The 19,124-nt window shown below is 44.4% G+C and overlaps 4 protein-coding genes across 5 annotated transcripts in view; 3 read left to right on the forward strand and 1 right to left on the reverse strand.

The window, feature by feature from the left end:
• The first annotated feature begins 4,827 nt into the window (after positions 1 to 4,827).
• On the forward strand, positions 4,828 to 10,535 carry etsrp (ETS1-related protein). 2 transcript variants are annotated; one of them, XM_080501431.1, is made up of 8 exons: positions 4,828 to 4,843; positions 6,868 to 6,949; positions 8,294 to 8,416; positions 8,549 to 8,623; positions 8,817 to 8,939; positions 9,030 to 9,272; positions 9,622 to 9,740; positions 9,830 to 10,535. In XM_080501431.1, exons 2-8 carry the CDS (start codon positions 6,868 to 6,870, stop codon positions 10,109 to 10,111), a joined length of 1,047 nt encoding a protein of 348 aa, XP_080357557.1. In that variant the 5' UTR covers positions 4,828 to 4,843; the 3' UTR covers positions 10,112 to 10,535. The 2 variants fall into 2 exon arrangements, with proteins under 2 accessions (XP_080357557.1, XP_080357558.1); XM_080501432.1 differs by having other exon boundaries at positions 4,830 to 4,843; positions 8,327 to 8,416.
• Positions 10,536 to 12,497: 1,962 nt separating this feature from the next.
• Positions 12,498 to 14,713, forward strand: pycard (PYD and CARD domain containing). Its single transcript, XM_080501008.1, has 3 exons — positions 12,498 to 12,865; positions 13,677 to 13,730; positions 13,825 to 14,713. The coding sequence occupies exons 1-3, from the start codon at positions 12,610 to 12,612 to the stop codon at positions 14,082 to 14,084; spliced, it is 570 nt and encodes a 189-aa protein (XP_080357134.1). The 5' UTR covers positions 12,498 to 12,609; the 3' UTR covers positions 14,085 to 14,713.
• Positions 14,714 to 14,915: 202 nt separating this feature from the next.
• Positions 14,916 to 17,258, forward strand: dnajc28 (DnaJ (Hsp40) homolog, subfamily C, member 28). The gene is made up of 2 exons (XM_080501350.1): positions 14,916 to 15,007; positions 15,737 to 17,258. The coding sequence occupies exons 1-2, from the start codon at positions 14,990 to 14,992 to the stop codon at positions 16,943 to 16,945; spliced, it is 1,227 nt and encodes a 408-aa protein (XP_080357476.1). The 5' UTR covers positions 14,916 to 14,989; the 3' UTR covers positions 16,946 to 17,258.
• Positions 17,259 to 18,917: 1,659 nt separating this feature from the next.
• The window catches only part of LOC308133277 (uncharacterized protein), a gene marked incomplete at both ends in the record, with an annotated part of 429 nt that continues 222 nt past the window's right edge, over positions 18,918 to 19,124 (reverse strand). The window contains one exon of the mRNA XM_080500580.1: positions 18,918 to 19,124. This exon is cut by the window's right edge and continues 222 nt beyond it. Coding sequence (XP_080356706.1) covers positions 18,918 to 19,124 — 207 coding nt within the window.

Here is a 19,124-nt window from a genome sequence, read left to right on the forward strand (position 1 = left end):
TTCAAACGACATCACAGAGCACCACTGGAAGTAACGCGTTACAATTACTCACCGCAGCCTTCGTAATCGCGCTCACAGTGTGTACAGGTGGGGGGGGGGGGCTTGTGTGTGACGATTTAAATATTTATTTAAAGGAACGTTTTTTAAAAATGTACCTGTTGAGAAAAGTGACTACAAATGTAATGTGCTAGACGCTCTCAGTGTGTATATCTATAATCTATAATCTATATCTATAATCTATCTACCTATCTCTCTATCTATCTATCTATCTATCTATCTATGTATTTATTTATATATATATTAAAATAATTAAATAATTAAAAGACAATAAATAAATAAAATATATATATTTATTTTTAATATATATATCAAAATAATAATTAAAAAATATATATATTTATTTTAATATATATTAAAATAATAATTTATATATATATGTATGTATTTATTTTAATATATATTAAAATGATATATATATATGAGAGAATACTTCAATAGATACAGAAAGTAATTACCGTAATTTATATTTAGGACTGTCTGTTACTTGAGTATCTTTTGAACATTACATTACACAAAAACGTTACTCAACAAGGCAACGAAACGTGTTTTAAAAGTTGTTGTTTAGTGTTTACTGTTGTTTACTTTTAATTTGATTCATTTTATTTGATTCCCGGGGTAAATGCTTAAAAAAAGGGGGATAAATAGATACGTTGGAATCATTATAAGGAGTACTCTTTACTCTTACTGGAGTATTTTTTTAAACAATACTTTACTAATCAACAACCTAGTTTACTGCTGAGACTGAGATTTTCTCAATCTTTGAACTTGTAGACGTCATCGCGTGCGCGTGCGTGTGTGACGGCCCCCTCGGAGGGTCATGTGCACACCGGGGAACTTCCGGCCCCTCCCCCCCAGCGCGGGTCACGCCTGTCAATCAAAGCCGCTCGTGTCCTCGTGCAGAGTTTCGTATCACGACTCCAGCGTGTGTGTGTGTTTTATCTGTGTGTGTGTGTGTGTGTGTGTGTGTGTGTGTGTGTGTGTGTGTGTGTGTGTGTGTGTGTGTGTGTGTGTGTGTGTGTGTGTGTGTGTGTGTGTGTGTGTGTGTTCTCCACTCCCAAATGAGAAAGATACATGTGAAAGTTTTCAAGGTGCGAATTTCCGACGAGGAAACTGTAAGTTTTGAAAACGTCTTGTCTTATTGAACAAACTTTGTCGTTGGGAACTCGGAAGTGGGAAAGTTTCCACTTCCGAGTGGGAAAAATGCAAACTGAAGTTATTTTTTTCCCATTTCATTCTCCAGGTTTCAGCGATCGTCTCGTTTTGTTCACTTTTAATGTTTTAATGGTTTTAATTGTTTGGTTAATATTCGGTGTTTTGCGTCGATTGAAGCGTCACTGAACTCCGGAGTTTCTTCTCCGCAGGGAGTTTGTGTGAAAAACTGATCCACAACTTGTTTATTTCACAACGTTTACAAGTGAAAACGGAAAACTTTCACTGTGTTTTGGGTCCGTTTCCACGACAACGGTGCTTCGAGCCACTGGAAACACAACTTCTTGGGCCACCGGCGTCTAGCGCCAAGTACCAAACTACCAGCATCTAGCGCCAACCAACCAAACTACCAGCGTCTAGCGCCAACCAACCAAACTACCAGCATCTAGCGCCAACTACCAAACTACCAGCATCTAGCGCCAACTACCAAACTACCAGCATCTAGCGCCAACTACCAAACTACCAGCATCTCGCGCCAACCAACCAAACTACCAGCGTCTAGCGCCAACCTAACAAACTACCAGCAGCTAGCCCTAACCAACCAAACTACCAGCGTCTAACGCCAACCAACCAAATTACCAAACTACCAGCTTCTAGCACCAACCAACCAAACTACCAGCAGCGAGCACCAACTAACAAAACTACCAGCATCTAGCCCTAACCAACCAAACTATCAAACTACCAGCATCTAGCACTAACCAACCAAACTATCAAACTACCAGCAGCGAGCCCTAACCAACCAAACTACCAGCATCTAGCACCAACCAACCAAACTACCAAACTACCAGCAGCTAGCCCTAACCAACCAAACTACCAGCAGCTAGCACCAACCAACCAAACTACTAAACCACCAGCAGCTAGCCCTAACCAACCAAACTACCAGAATCTTGCACCAACCAAGCAAACTACTAAACTATCAGCAGCTCGCGCCAACCAACCAAACTGCCAGCAGCGAGCACCAAACTACCAGCAGCTAGCACCAGCCAACCAAAGTACCAGCAGTTATCCCTAACCAAACAAACTACCAGCAGCTAGCGCCAACCAATCAAACTACCAAACTACTAGCAGCTAGCGCCATACAACCAAACTACCAGCAGCTAGCTCTAACCAAGCAAACTACCAAACTCCCAGCAACTCTCGCCAATCAACCAAACTACCAAACTTGAATGAGCAGCTACCATCGAACTACCAAACCTGAATGAGCAGCTACCATCGAACAACCAAACTACCAAACCACCAAGCTACCAGCAGCTCCTGCCAAACAACTAAACCACCAAATAACCACATACCAGCAGCTCACGCTGGACAACCAAGCCACCAAATTACCAAACTATCAAACTACCAGCAGCTTAGCCAGAGTGGAGGAATTACTAAACGCCGCCTCGGCTTTGACATGTGGACGTCGCGAGGACGAGACTCGGTTGTTTACACAACATCTTCAAGAGACAGTAAAAACTCCAGTTGCGGGGGGGGGTTTGGGTTCCGTTTCCATGACGACCGCGTCTGATCTGACTTTGGACGCAGCTTTTTTTGAAAACACGGCTGCTGAGTCACAACGACACCCCCGAGTGGCCCAACGGGGAAACTACATGGTCTTCAGCGGTTCTGCCGTTACCATGGAAACGGACACTGTTTACAAAATGTACTGTTTTCAGTTGAAGGGTAGATTATTGGATTAACTGATGAAGGTTTAGGTTTAGATATTAGATTATTGGTCATGTGTGTAATTGATACTGTCTGTTAGTGATCCTGCAAATTATTGATCTGTAGATTATTGATATTGTAGATTACAAATTCTATAGATTATTGATCCTGTGGATTATTGATCCTGTGGATTATTGATCTAATAGGTAACTGATCCTGTCGATTATTGATCATGTGGATTATTGATCGTGCGGATTATTGATCATGTGGATTATTGATCGTGCGGATTATTGATCATGTGTATTATTGATCGTGTGGATTATTGATCATGTTGATTATTGATCCTCTGGATTTCAAAGTCTATAGAATATTGCTTTTGTGGATTATTGATTCTGTGGATTATTGATCCTGTATGTTATTGATGCTGTAGATTATTGATATTGTAGATTATTGAGCCTGTACATTACAGATTATATAGAATATTGATTATGTGGATTATCGATACTGTGGATTATTGATACTGTGGATCCTGTGTTTTATTGATGCTGTAGATTATTGATCCTGTCGATTACAAATTCTATAGATTTTTGATCCTGTGGATTATTGATCACAGATTATTGATTTTGACGTACTGCCTCCAGTCCAAATGGTTGAAAGAAAAAACTTTCTGTAGGTAAAAGTCGTGTTGAATTAACTGATGGACGAGTGTTATGAAATGTCGACTGTGTGTGTGTGTGTGTGTGTGTGTGTGTGTGTGTGTGTGTGTGTGTGTGTGTGTGTGTGTGTGTGTGTGTGTGTGTGTGTGTGTGTGTGTGTGTGTGTGTATCTGTTTGTTTACACAGGACTCTCGACTCACTCTTATCTGCTGCAGCCACTCGTACTGTGATTGAGGGGTTTTTTTCAGCCTCCACTGTGTGTGTGTGTGTGTGTGTGTGTGTGTGTGTGTGTGTGTGTGTGTGTGTGTGTGTGTGTGTGTGTGTGTGTGTGTTTTACAGGCCATTGTTTAGAGAATGGTTTCTAAAGATACTGAGATTTCGGAGTCATTTTTTTTTCTTCTTCCTCCTCATTAAAAAGCCGATGAAGCAAAACAGCTCTGATTTCAAAAGACTGACCTCTGACACACACACACACACACACACACACACACACACACACACACACACACACACACGATTTACTCCTATATTCAGAATAAGTACTACATTTATTCTCCAATAAATACACTTAACAATATCTACAATATATGTACAAATATTTCACCAATCTATAATATAAATATATATAAAACAATATATATATATATTCATCAATATAAGCAGGTTTGGAATCAAATAAACAACAATAATAACACAAACATGACAGCAGTTTATTTCCTGATCAAAATATATGAAACCACAACAGATTAAATACGTTAGAAAATAAATCAGTGTATTTATGAAAAACAATTTGACATATTGACTCATTCCTGCACAAATACATATTTATTATGTTGAAGTCGCCATAGCAACTGATGTGCGTTCAAGTGTTTCATTGAATAAATGTGTGATTTTTAAAAGTTTACCCCGTTTCACTTCAAATACTTTATTTATAAGACTTAACATTGATTTTTTTTCCTCTTTTTTTTTTTTTTACTTCGTAGTAAAAACTTTCCGAGATCGAGAGATTTTATTGCTCGTTTAAAGAGATAAAATCTCTTTTACACAGTTTTTAATCATCTTGTTTCTTAAATGCGTCACATTTTTAACATTATGAGCTTATTATTTCTGTTATGTGATTAATAGTTTGGTGGGTCGATGTGGGGGGGGGGGGGGGTGAACACTCCTCAGTCACGACGCGCCTCGTGCACGCGCCCCGCCCCTCCTCGGGGCTGATAAAGCCCCGCGGGGCCGCGCAGCCCGTCAGTCTGGAGGAGAAGCTGCTGCTGGAGAAGGTCAGTTCACCGCTTTTGTGTTTTAAAAACAACAATAACTTTAATTCTGCTCCCGAAACTCGACTTTTAAATGACTTTGATGTGATTTATCTCAACAGCGAGTCTGAACTCTTTCATGTTCCAGCGCGTTTTCCTTTGAACTGATTCTGATATTAACGTTGGGATTAAACCTCCGACTCGTTTCTGCCTTTAAAGGTTCGAATCAAAAGACAAAAACGCTCCCCGGACGTTTACAACCGCGAATCGTTCCGAGTTGGACTCGTTTTAAAGTGCATCGATTCTAAAAGATAAAACGACCTGAAATAATCCCGAAGAAAAGTTTAGTTTTTTTTTCCTGTGGCTGAACTGAAAAGGAGGATTTTAACTCTTTCCTGTCTGTTTTCCCACAACGACAATTTAAAAACGTCTTGAAACGGGAAAAGTGAAGGAAAAGGAGAATTAAAACGTTTCAAATTAAAATCAAAACAAGGAAAATCTGATTTGAAATCCGCTGTAGAATAAAGTTTAAATGAATTCATTCATTCATTCATTCATCAGTGACCGGATGTAAACCTGAACTCACATATAGACAAAATAAAAAAACAACTAAAAAGATGTGTGACGTTTTAAACCTTAAAAACTCGCCAGTTTCAGTAAAAACTTTTTTTTTTTTTAACTTTCCTGTTGATTGAATTTTAAATGTTGGGATCAAAAAGTAAAAACATTAAATGTTGGAATAAAGAGAAGAATTGTTTTATGAGATTAGATCCACATCTTCCTCAGAGGAATCAATTAATTCTTCAAAAAGTGAAACTTTTCCTCATATTTCTACTTTTTTAAGAATCTTTTAATGAAAAAACACAAGATTCTTTCACCGTTGAAGCTAAAACTATTGAATCTATATCGACCTTATAGAAGCAACGTTATTTAACTTTGATCAATATTCTATTTGCACTAAAATCTCCACGTTTATCTTTAGATCTTTGGTGCGTTTTCACAAAATAAAATAGAGATAACTTCTTCTTTCACGCCCATAATTAGAACATTTTCATAACCTCACAGTTCCTGTTGGTTGAATAAAGAGAAAATCTGATATTTTGTCTCCTGATAAAATGATTAAATGCTGCATTTTTAATTCATTTAAAAAAAGCACTATTTAAATATATAGTGTGATTTAAAAAAAAGTTTTTTGTTATGGGATTATTGCTGTTTTTTTTCCTAAAGTATACATATGAATATATATAATATTTTCAAATCACTATATATCAGTTACTTTCCCTATATTTTCTGACATTTCATTAAATTAATGTCCCATTTCAATGTAGAATCATAAAGTTTAACATTTTAAACTTCAGAATAAGTAAAAACGTTCCAATATTTGATGTCATTATTATTATTTTATGAGCTAAATCCCATTTTCCTACATATGAATGTAAATATATTGCGTTCATACCGTCAGAGCAACACTTTCTGACCTTCATTTAAATTATTCACACTTTAATGGCAGAAATTTCACATAAATCCATTCAGATAACAACTCCTGTTTTCTGGTGTTGAAAAATCAAAACTTTTCTCTCCTCTTTAGATTTTAATGACAACAATATCACTAACTTTATTTGTACGGCACTTTTCTAAACCCACAAAGTGCTTTTATACTGAAAACCTCAATAAAATGTACAATAATAAAGAACGGCAACAACAAAAGAGGTGAGTTTTATGAAAGTTATGAACGTTTTGAGGCTCATATCACCTAAAATAGCGGCTTTTTTAATAAGATTTGGACTCTTTTAATGGCAATAATGTATAAATAACTTTTACAAACAAACTTTAATAGTTATATAATTGTTCTTTTATTGAATATGGTCAAATGTTGACATATTGTTCATCTCGGGTCTTGATTTCTTCCCTTTATTGGCTTTAAACGTGGAGCGATTTGTCCCGTGACGGTTATTTCGCGTCGTGTTTCTGGACGGCGACGTGTTTTTTTGGTTTGTTTGGTTTGTTTTTTGTGCGAAGACGTTAAAATGTAAACGTGTGACCTTCAGATGGAGACGTGTCAGCCGGGATTCTACAGCGAGGACTTCAGGACGCAGGAAGTGCCGGCCGGCTTCGACTTCGGGCCTCATGGTGAGTCCGACCGTCTGTTTCCTCGGGGGGGGGGGGGGGGGTCGAACCGGGGGCCTGTGACGCCCTGTGACCACCTGGCGGGGTTAAAGAGTCGCTGAACGCCCTAATCCTGGCCTCCAGACTTCCTCCTCCTCCTCCTCCCTCCATCACTCTTCCTCCCTCCTCCTCTTCCTCCTGGTTTCCTCTGTCCTCCAGACTGACCCGACAAACAAATGTCTCTTCCTGACGTCCGTCGTCACCATAAAATCCCCCCCCAGCGGTCCCGACCCCTCCCCCGCTTCCTCCTCAGACAATCGGGACTAAAAACACTTGACTGTGTTTTTTTTGTTTTTTTTTCTATTTGTCCTGCGAACCTCAAACAATCAAATCAGAGTTAAAACGCTTGAACCTTAAGAATAAACTCCAGTTTTAAACGTTAAAGTGTATAATCTGACTTGTTTTCGGCAAAACTCCGCTGTTGTAATTCCACCTGGGACCACATGGGGGCGTAGCGAGTCGTTGAGACGCGACATGTGGCGACAGGCGATTAATGGAACTGTTGGCGAAGAGACGAGCCCGTCTTTATTCTCCCCGTTCCCTTTTTTATTTTTTAAATTACTCAAATTGGTGTAATACTCATGCCGGGCCTGTAGGTGGTGCTGTAACGCCGCCACAGAAATACTTAGATCTTAGACTCTTAGCGACTGTGGGTCTCGTCCGTCCACACGGCAAGGAGTTTTCTTCCTCCTCTGGAACCTGTAAAAAAAAAAAATAATAATTTTAACGGTTATCAGGCCGCGTCGTGTCGATCGGACAAAAACCACGGTTACTTGAAACGACGTGGTCGTGTGGGCGGAGCCTATATCTATTGGAGTTAAATGTTCCAGTGAGGAGTTGGGGGGTTTCTGCTGGTTTCCATGTTTTGACGGCAGCCTTGGCGCTGCTGGTAGTTTGTTTTCCCCGCGCTAGCTGCTGGTAGATTAGTACTTTGTTTGCCCGGCACGAGCTGCTGGTAATTTTGTAGTTTGTTTGCCCCGGTGCAAGCTGCTGGTAATTTTGTAGTTTGTTTTCCCAGCGTTAGCTGCTGGTAGTTTTGTAGTTTGTTTGCCCGGCATTAGCTGCTGGTAGTTTTGTAGTTTGTTTGCCCGGCACTAGCTGCTGGTAGTGTCGTAGTTTGTTTTCCCAGCGTTAGCTGCTAGTCGTTTTGTAGTTTGCCCAGCGCTAGCTGCTGGTAGTTTAGTAGTTTGTTCGCCCGGCACGAGCTGCTGGTAGATTGGTAGTTTGTTTTCCCGGCGTTAGCTGCTGGTAGTTTGGTAGTTTGTTTGCCCCGCCCTGACTCGCTGTGTCTACATGTCGGCCCTCCAGACTTCCCTGGTGAAGACCCGTCTTTTCTGTTAGACAGTAACGTCCCCGGCCTGCAGCACTTCGTGGCGGAGAGCGGCTTCGCTGAGCCCAACAAAGCTTCACATCCATACGACGTCAACAGAGGTAACAAACAAACAAACACACAAACAAACAAACAAGCTGCTGAGTGTGTGTGACACACACACACACACATACACACACACACACTCGCTCGTCGGTGTGTGACGAGCTTCCCGTCTCTTCCCGTCTCCCCAGTGAGCTCGAGTGACGGCGTCCTCTTCAACCTGGACTCGTACCAGGAGTTCAGCTGGTGGAGCTCCTTCCCCCATGGTGCGTCTGCTCTTCAGCGCCACAGTCCCAAGATAAACGATAATAAATACTTTTTTTTTTTTTTATAAAAAAAAAAAAAATTGTGTTGACACACTGACAAACGGTGTAGTTAGTCTGCCCGGCCACCGGAGGGCGCTGTGGCTTTTCCATGTGTGTGTGTGTGTGTCGGCTGAGGGTTGTGTGTTGTGCCCAGACCCCTCGCAGGTGGGGTACCAGGACCCCCCCCACTCCTACCAGGGCCTGCTGCCCCCGCCCGGGGCCTTCAGCCCGGCCGTGGACGGCAGCCTCAGCCCCTTCCTCGCCTCCACGCTGCCAGGTGAGACGCCGGCATGTGCAGGTTGCCGCAGGTTGCCGCGGGTTGCCACGGCGACGGTGTCCACGACCTGACGTGTTGTTTGTGCTGCAGGAGAGACGGAGCAGATCTACTCCTCCTCTTCCTCCTCCTCCTCCTCCTCCTCCTCGTCCTCCTTCTGGCATGAGTACCCCTCCCCCGGCTTCTCGGCCCCGCCCCCGCCGCCGCTGGCCTCCGGCCCCCCAGGCCCCCGGCAGCCTCAGGCCCCGGAGCTCTACTGCCCCCGGGTGGCCAAGCGGAAGAACGCGTCCCTACCGAGGCCGGAGAGGGAGGGGGGGGGCATGTCGGCCTACCCAGGTGAGCACACACACACTCACACAGTCTCACATAGACACACACACACACACACACTCTCACACACACACACATACTCACATAGACACACACACACTCGCATTGTCTCACCACACACACACACACACACACTCACATAGACACACACACACACACTCGCATTGTCTCACACACACACACACAGTCTCACACACACTCACATAGTCTCACAGACACACACACACACTCACACAGTCTCGCTCACACACACACCCACTCACACAGTCTCACACACACACACACACACACACAGTCTCACACAGACACACTCTCAGGCTCAGTCCGCTCCGTCTGACCCGGTGATCCGGTCCAGGTTCCGGCCCCATCCAGCTCTGGCAGTTCCTCCTGGAGCTTCTCCTCGACTCGGCCTGTCGGACCTTCATCTGCTGGACGGGCGACGGCTGGGAGTTCAAGATGTCCGACCCCACGGAGGTGAGCGGCTGTGACCCCCCCCCCCACCCGTTATGAAACAGACACCGTTTGTTTGGCTGACGGCCGGCGTTTCTGCCCCCCCCCCCCAGGTGGCCAAACGTTGGGGTCAGTGCAAGAACAAGCCCAAGATGAACTACGAGAAGCTGAGCCGCGGCCTGCGCTACTACTACCACAAGAACATCATCCACAAGACGGCGGGCAAGCGCTACGTCTACCGCTTCGTCTGCGACGTGCAGGGCATGCTGGGAAAGACAGCGCAGGAGGTCCTGAGCAGCCTCAACGTCCCGCCGGCGGGCGCGGAGGCGTGGCCTCGTGGCGGCGGCGGCGCGGCGGCGGTCGAGTGCGGCGGCCAGACGTGGACGTCGCAGTAGGAGCGCGGGTTTTTTTTTTGTTGTTGTTGTTGTTGTTGAAAAAAGGTTCTGCACTTCAGGACGGCGGGGAGGCGTCGACGACTTCCTGTTCTGGTGAATCGGTTCAGCTGATTCTAATGAGTCGAGTCTTTTTAACGAGTCCAACTCCGAGTCGGGTCAGAGCTCGTTTCCTTGGAGGGGAAGTTGCTGGAAGTAGCCGGATTACCGCGGTCCGAGTAATCCCGGGAATCTCTCCCGCTTCGCCGAACGACGTGTTTTCTATCAGGGATTATTTGTACATAATGTTTATAACGAGCACTTTGTAAAGTTCTGTTCCTCTATCGATGTGTATTTTTCTACGTCAGACTCACGTCTACCTCCGTCACGCAGAACGACGCCACCGGGGAACGATTCACTGATGTGAGATTAATTCTGTGTAAATAAACTGTAGGAGCCCAAGCGACGCGTTGTCTTTCATGTTCGGCGTGTTTTTGTTCTTTGATGTGCATCAAAGCGTTGCAGTGTGAATGTTTGTCGTCACATTTATTCACGTTAAAATCCAACTATGGTCCGTAATCAGATTATTAAAGAGATCAAACAGGTTAATCCAACATGTTAGCTGCTTTAATGTGGGAGCAAAGTAGATGCGGAGTAGAAACTTTGTACTCTAGTAGAGAACCTCAAACTCTAGTAGACAACCTCAAACTCTAGTAGACAACCTCAAACTCTTCTGTTAGAGAACCTCAGATTATATTAGAGAACTTTAAACTCCTCTAGTAGAGAACCTTAGACTCTACTAGAGAACTCAATCTACTCTAGTAGAGAACCTTAGACTCCTCTACTAGAGAACCTCAGACTCTATTTGAGGTTCTCTAATAGTTTTTGAGGTTCTCTAACTCCTCTAGTAGAGAACCTCAGACTCTGGTAGAAATCTTCCGACTCTATTAGAGAACCTCAAACTCCTCTAGTAGAGAACCTCAGACTCTGGTAGAGAACCAGAACTTGAAGATGATCCAGATTCCACCAACAAGGTGATTTTAGAACCAAAGCTGTCGGAAGTTGTGGACGTCAGTGGTTCCTGGTAGCTGTGTGTGTTCTCCACGGTTCTCCATGAAGAACTCGTTTCTCAGAACAAACTGATCCAACGATTCCGTCCAAATCAAACCTTTGACTTTTCTCTGGACGAGATTCAACCGGAGATCCACACATGAGGAAGTGAGGTACTGCGGTACTGCGGAGGCCTCGAGAGGCACAGAGTTTACAGGAAGTTTAAAAACAAGCCCCGCCTCTCCTGAGGCACCAGTTGCGTTGCCAGGTCTGAGAGAAAGAAGTACTCTCACTCAATCACGAGTATCAATGCATTTCTAGAAGTACCTGTACTTTTTTGAGTATTAATCCTTTTATATGTGCATTCGTAGTTTATCATGACTATTCATACTTTTCTATGAGCATCAATACTTTTTCAATGAGTACTAATACTTTCCTTGGAGTATTACTTTTATGTGTGTATCTATATTTCGCCGAAGTATATTTTGTGTGGACATCGATACTTCCTTTTTCTTGAGTATCTATCCTTTTTAATGAATATTGATAGTTTTCTGAGTATGGATTCTTTCCTATGAGTACTTTTTAATACTTTCCTATGGGTATCAATACTATTTGCTGAGTATTGATACTTTTGTATGTGCATCAATACTTTTTTCAGGAGCGTCAACTCTTTTTTTTTTTTTTTTTATGAATATTGATACTTTCCCGAGTATTAGTACTTTTATTTTAATACTTTTCCATCTGTATTAATACTTTCCTATGGGTATCAATACTATTTGCTGAGTATTGATACATTTGTATGTGCATCAATGCTTTTTTCAGGAGCATTTTATGAATATTGATACTTTCCCAAATATCAGTACTTTTATTTGAATACTTTTCCATCCGCATTAATACTTTTTGACGAGTATTGACACTTTATGTGCATCAATACTTTTTTAAACACTTTTTCAACAACTGATACTTTTCTAGGAGTATCAGTACTTTTATTTTAATACTTTTCCATCCGTATTAATACTTTTCTATGGGTATCAATACTTTTTGACGAGTATTGATACTTTTTGACGAGTACTGCATCAATACTTTTTTTTTTTTTTACATTTTTTCAATAATCAATACTTTTCTAGGAGTATCAGTACTTTTATTTTAATACTTTTGGAGCTGGATTAATACTTTTTTATGGGTATCAATACTTTTTTGACAAGTATTGATATTTTATGTGCATCCAACACTTTTTCAATAATCCACACTTCTCTAGGAGTATCAGTACTTTTATATAAGTATCGATATTTTTTGGCGGATCTGTCAGATCTGGCAACCCAGAGTCCGCGCTTCCCGACCGAGGGACGGTTCAGGAGCTTGAGAGGGTGAGGAGGTGAGAGGGTGAGGTGGTGAGAGGGTGAGGAGGTGACTGTGTGAAGGAGGTGACGGTGTGAAGGAGGTGACGGGGTGAGGAGGTGACGGGGTGAAGGATGTCGTCTATCCGGACCCTGGCCGCGGCCCTGGAAGAGGCTCTCGAGGACCTGAAGGACTACGACCTCCGGAAGTTCTGCGGCCGGCTGCGGGGCCGCCCCGCCGGGCCAAAGATCCCGCGGTCCCGCCTGGAGGACAAGAGTCCCGTGGAGGTCGCCGACGCGATGGTCAGCGCCTTCACCGAGCAGGAGGCGGTGCGCGTGGCCGTGGAAGTCCTCGCGGGCATGGGCTGCAAAGACGAGGCGCGGAACCTTGGTGAGACGTTCATGGCCCCTCCGACATTAGAGACTCCGCCGGACGACGAAGACAAAACTTGTCGAAACAACGTCTCTTGTTTATCACGAGGCTTTTTAATGCGTTTCATGTTTTACTTTCACGTTCGGAGGACTTCCGTCTGTTTGGGGGCCTTTTATCTACTTTTACTCCAAATTTTAAGTAAAAAAAAACAACGAAAAAACAGAGTAAAACATCCATATTTCTCTTTTAATTAAATTTTTTTTTTTTTTTACAGGAAGTCAATGACAAATGTGAATAAATCTAGAAACCGTAATGAAATAGGAGAAAGTTATTAGGGAAGGCGCTTAGAGTGGATGGAATATAATAATTCGTATTATTTTTATTTCTTAAATGTTTATGAACAATACAATATTGCATTATTATTATTAATAATAATAATAAGTATCCATATTTGTGGGGTAATCTCTGCCCTGAAATTACTGTTTTATTTGGTGCTCTATAAATTAAATAGAATATATCCTGACCTCATATCACAGTGAAATCATTATTCTAGCAGTCATATTTAGACACATTATGAATTCAAACATATGACATAAGCATCAAAGACTCTTCTGGGAGGAAAAACATGTATTTTCTTTTGTGTATTTTAGGAATAAATTGGAAATATTGAGGAAACATGACAAAGGAAAGAAAATGGTTCTGACTTGAATTGAGAGAGAGAAAAAAATTGTGACGAATCCAGGCTTGAAAATTCAAATTCAAATGTAAATTCCTGGTTAAAGTTCCTCGTGATTTGCGCTCTAATCCTTTGTCCTGCTCACGTCTGCAGAGACGGCGGCCGGTCAGATCTCCCCGGCTTCTGGTTCTGCTGGTTCTGCTCAAGGTGAGTTCCGGGTCCTGGGAGTTTAAAGTTCCTCCCCGGGAAGGTTCTCCTGCAGGTTCCTCACCTCCTCCCTCTCCTCCTCCTCCTCCTCCAGATCCACACTTTGTGGACAAGAACCATCTGGAGCTGATCAACAGGGTGACCTGCGTGGAGCCCGTCCTGGACGAGCTCCTCCACCGGGGCGTCATCCAGCAGGAGTGCTACGACACCATCCGCTCGCTCCGCCCCCGCCAGGCCCAGATGAGGGAGCTCTTCTCGGGCCCGCTGACGGCCGGACGCGGGGCCAAAGACATCTTCTACGAGATCCTCCAGAAGCAGCAGAAGCCGCTCGTCGACGACCTGAACGGCGTCTGAATTTGTAGTCTTGGTGCTCTGTAGACAACAAATCAACAAATGTGTCACGCTCATCAAGGCTGGCCCCAAAAAAAATCAACAACATGTAAAACTTAGCGCAGGAATGTCGTGGGGAGATCAAACCACAACTCCCACTTGGTTTTCAGGTTTTTAATTGAAATGTCTTTACTTGGTGCTTCAGTCAAAATGTTTTCTACCCTGGATTTTACAATAAAAATGTTTTCTACCCTCGATTTTACTATCAAAAATGTTTTCTACCCTGGATTTTACTATCAAAAATGTTTTCTACCCTGGATTTTACAATAAAAAATGTTTTCTACATTGGATTCTACAATAAAAAATGTTTTCTACCCTGGATTTTACTATAAATATGTTTTCTACCCTGGATTTCACTATAAAAAAAGGTTTTCTACCCTGGATTTCACTATAAAAAATGTTTTCTACCTTGGATTTTACAATCAAAATGTTTTCTACCCTGGATTTTACTATAAAAAATGTTTTCTACCTTGGATTTTACAATCAAAAATGTTTTCTACCCTGGATTTTACAATAAAAAATGTTTTCTACATTGGATTCTACAATAAAAAAGGTTTTCTACCCTGGATTTTACAATAAAAATGCAACTCCGATGAGTTGTCCCTGTTTATTTTTATTGATCAATATTAAATATTTGATTTTTAAAACCGTCAGATTGTTTGCAGGGACGGATTGAAGCTTTCCGGGTGCAGTTCTACCAGCTGCCGCTAGATGGAGCGCAGACGGTCTTTCGGCTGTGGAGTCTGCCTGACGAGAAGAAGAAGCTTCCGGTAAAACAATAACAAACAGAGCGGAGGAGGTCACGTCCTGCTCCTCCTCCACCTCCTCCTCCTGTTTCTCCTCCTCGTGCAGCTTCACTGACTCCGTGGATGGATTCTGCTGCACGTGTTTATACTCAGGTAAACAGTAACACACACACACGCTCTAGGTTGTGGGTTCGAATCCCGGCGGGGTTGAACTGAGGCTTCGTCCACAAGTTGGTTCCTCTAAATGTCCTGTCGTGTTTGTTGTGGTGTGTCTTTATTTAAAAAATCTAATAAAAATTAAAATACAATGAAACAATTTTGACGGTACTAAAAATAATATGGAAAAAAGTTAATGAAAACAAATTATATTACCACGAATAATCACCACAACAATCATAGCAATGTCTGTAATCTGTACCGTCACATTAATTAACATTATTATTATTATTATTTTACCATAAAAGCCACATTTAGAACACGTCTGGACCGATTCAATGTGTGTAGAATATTCACACTCAATAATTTTATTTTGAACCTGGTCTCCAGGACCAGGGTCAGAGGACCTCTGCACTGCATTGTCCTCATCCAAGATGGCGGCCAATGGAAGCTTCCGCTGAGATGTTTCAGTGTTTGAGGACTTGGACGGTCGTGGGTCCTGGTTTTCTTTCTGGTTTGGGTCCTGATCAGGGTTCAATTCCCATGAAAGACTGACTTTGTCGGATGAACCGGTTTCTGCGGCGGAAGTGAACGAGACAGACGGAGGAGGTGGAGGAGGAAGTGGAGGAGGAGGTGGAGGAGGTGGAGGTGGTGGAGGAGGTGGAGGTGGGGGTGGAGGTAGAGGTGGAGGAGGAGGTAGAGGAGTCTCAGAAGTCTCTTGTCTCTCTTGGTCCTCCAGGGATGAGCGTCTCCTTCCACCTGCTGCTGCCACGCCGCGGCGTCCGCCCAACGCGTTTCCTGCTGATGTTGAGCGGACGCCACGCGGCGGCGGCGGCACGGCGCCTCGCCTCTGAAGCGCAGATCAGCCGCGGCCTGCAGGAGAGCTACCGCCTCCTCCGGCTGCCTCCGGGGGGCGCCGCCAGCCCGGCGCAGGTGCGTGACGCCTACCTGCGTCTGGCCAAGCTCTACCACCCCGACTCCGGCGCCGCCACCGCCGACGCGGCGCTGTTCGCCCGGGTGGAGGAGGCGTACCGCGCCGTGCTGGCCCACCGGAGCCAACAACGGCCCGGCGGCGAGGGAGACGAGGCGGACGAGGACGACGAGGCCCCGGGCGCCGCCGTGCAGCACCGGCACTACCTCAGCTACGACGGCGTGGGCTCGGGCACGCCCGGCCAGCGCGAGCGGCAGTACCGGCAGGTCCGCGTGGACCGGGCGGCCGAGCGGGTGCTGGACTACCGGCAGCGGGAGCACGAGAGGGCGGCGGCGGCGGCGGAGGGTGGCGCGCTGGCGGAGCGCGACGTGCGCCAGCGCAGCCGCAAGATCAAGATCACGCAGGCGGTGGAGCGGCTGGTGGAGGACCTGATCCAGGAGTCCATGGCCCGCGGCGACTTCCGGAACCTGAGCGGCGCCGGGAAGCCGCTGAGCAAGTACCGGCACGACCCGTACGCCGACCCCACGACGCACAACCTCAACCGCATCCTCATCGACAACGGCTACCAGCCTCCGTGGGTCGTCGCGCAGCGCGACATCCGGGAGGCCGCCGCCGGCCTGCGGCGCCGCCTGCTGGAGGGGCGGGCGGCGCTGAGCGACGCCCCCTCCCCCAACGAGCTGGCCCGGTGGGAGCGGCTCTCCGCCGCCGCCCGGGAGGACGTGGCGAAGCTCAACAGGCTGGTGGACGACTACAACCTCATCGCGCCCATGCTCCACATGCAGATGGTGCACTTCTGCCTGCGCCGCGAGGGGGAGCGCGCCGAACGCGGCGCCCGCCAGCACCGCCTGGAGCAGCAGCGGGAGCGGGAGGCGGAGCGTCGGCGCAGGATGGACGACAGGAAGAGGGCCAACGCCGCCGCCGTCGTGAGCCGGCGCGGGACGCAGGGCTTCGTTTCCTGGGTTCAGAAGTTGCTGCAGATCAAAGTCCAGTGAGACGGAAAACCACCGGGCGCCGTGTGGCGGCGGCGTTCGGTGGCGGCGGCGGCAACGGCGGTGGCAGCGGCGTGCAATACCTTCATTCTATGAATACTGAAGTTTAAATCTAAATGTTCTCATTTTGTAAAATCAGAATCTGCAAAAAAAGATCAAAGATCAAAGCGACATAAAGAAAGGGACGCACCGATACCACTTTCAAAGTACCGATACCGAGTATCGATATGAGTACTTACTAAACGCCATAAATCCAAGTTCACGCTCCATGTGCAAGGACTGTGAACGACCTCCACACAATACTTGCCGGGTTGTATTGGGGATCTGTAACGAGTACTCTGTGAAGTATCGGACCTGATCCTGGTATCGGTATCGGTGCGTCCCTCCTTACAAACGTCAAAAGTGGATTAAAAAACGTAAATGAAATATCAGCAGGCGTGTCGTCTTTTATTACCTCACGTGAGAATTAAAAACCCACAGAGATAAAATCAACTCCTTCACTTTCTTTGATTTTTCTCCTTAAATTGATTTTTTCATTTCATCAGAAACTTTTAACACAAGAATAAAGCAAATATTTGAACTGAAATGAATCAGAAAGAAGACGATCACCTGGATTGATCCATTTTAAATTGCTTGATAACCAGAACACATGAAGATGTAATTCCACTCCGAGACACCAGGGGGCGGTGGAGGGTGTCGAGGGTCAGAAGTGTTTTTAGGTGTAATTCCAGTCCTGGACACGAGGGGGCAGTGGGTCGAACAAGTTAAAAAAACAGAAACAAAATTCGCAATCTTTCCTTCAAATTCAGCAAATTGATTCAAAACTGAAACCAGATTTTTCTCTTTTATGCTGAAATTCCTGAGAATTTCTCTGTTGGTCAAACTTATATTAACTTCAAAACCAGGAAAAAATAAAAGTCTACATATCAGTTTTTAGTCTCTTATTGATATTAGTTTTTCTTTATTTTTTTAATCAGCTTTGGCTGATATATATATATATATATATCAACTTCAATTAAACTTTATTTATACAGCAACGATCATTCCATGACACTCTGACAGAGAAAACAACAATTTTCATCACTTAAGGTACCAATAAAGTGGTAATTTTTTATTATTTGGAGAAAAAAATGAAAACCAATCAACTTGAATTCAACACAGAAAACAAACTTATATCCACTGTAGCTTTTAATGCATTAATTCATTAAAATCAAGTTTCTTTCTTTATTGTGACGCAAAGCATACGTGATTTGAAACGACGACAGTTTAACCAAAAACCAAATCCATTTGGAGAAATTATATCTGTTTTCTGTGTATTTTTTTGTACCTTGTTGGCTGGCCTGGGGTGCAGCTCTCTTGTTCCCCCACTAGGGGGAGCTCGGTCGACGTAAATAGCAACTGAAAGCTCCAGGTTAATGAGTCCAGGTGTGGCGGACACAGCAACGTTTATTATTTAGAATTTTTGAATATTATTATATTACATGTTCATATTTTTTAATATTATTAACATTGGAAACAACTCCAATCTCAACATGAAGCCAGTTTTAATGAAACTTGTGATGTAAAATCCAGTGAAACGTCCAGAAGACCTCTCAGAAAAAAACTGTTGCATTCTGGGTTGTTTTGACAAACCCGGCGGAGGTTTATTATTTTGAATTTTTTAATATTATTATATTACATTTTCATACTTTTAATATTATTAACATTGGAAACAACTCCAATCTCAACATGAAGCCAGTTTTAATTAAACTTGTGATGTAAAATCCAGTGAAATGTCCAGAAGACCTCTCAGAAAAAAAACTGTTGCATTCTGGGTTGTTTTGACAAACTCCGCCCACCCCATGGCAGCGTGGCGACGAGGCTAATGCTCGGCGTGATTTTGTGTCGCTACTCTTAAACTCTCAAACTCTTAAAAAATCAAAGTTGTTCCAGTTTTCCCGCTTTTTTTTTTTCCCTCTTATTTTGGCGGGCCGGGTTACGTTTGACCCCGCTGCTTTTTCTCCGCCTGCTCCTGCTCCAGCGCCACGGGGTTGCAGATGACCCCCCCTCCCCCGGCGCCCGCGATCTCCCTGCCCAGCGCCCGGGCGACGGAGCGGGACGGCGCGGCGGCGGCGCCGGTCCAGTCGTGGGCGATGTACTGGTGGTACGGGTCGCCGGAGCTCTCCAGCTTCCGGGAGCGGAT

Source organism: Blennius ocellaris, assembly GCF_963422515.1.
Source record: "Blennius ocellaris genome assembly, chromosome: 8".
Lineage (NCBI taxonomy): Eukaryota > Metazoa > Chordata > Actinopteri > Blenniiformes > Blenniidae > Blennius > Blennius ocellaris.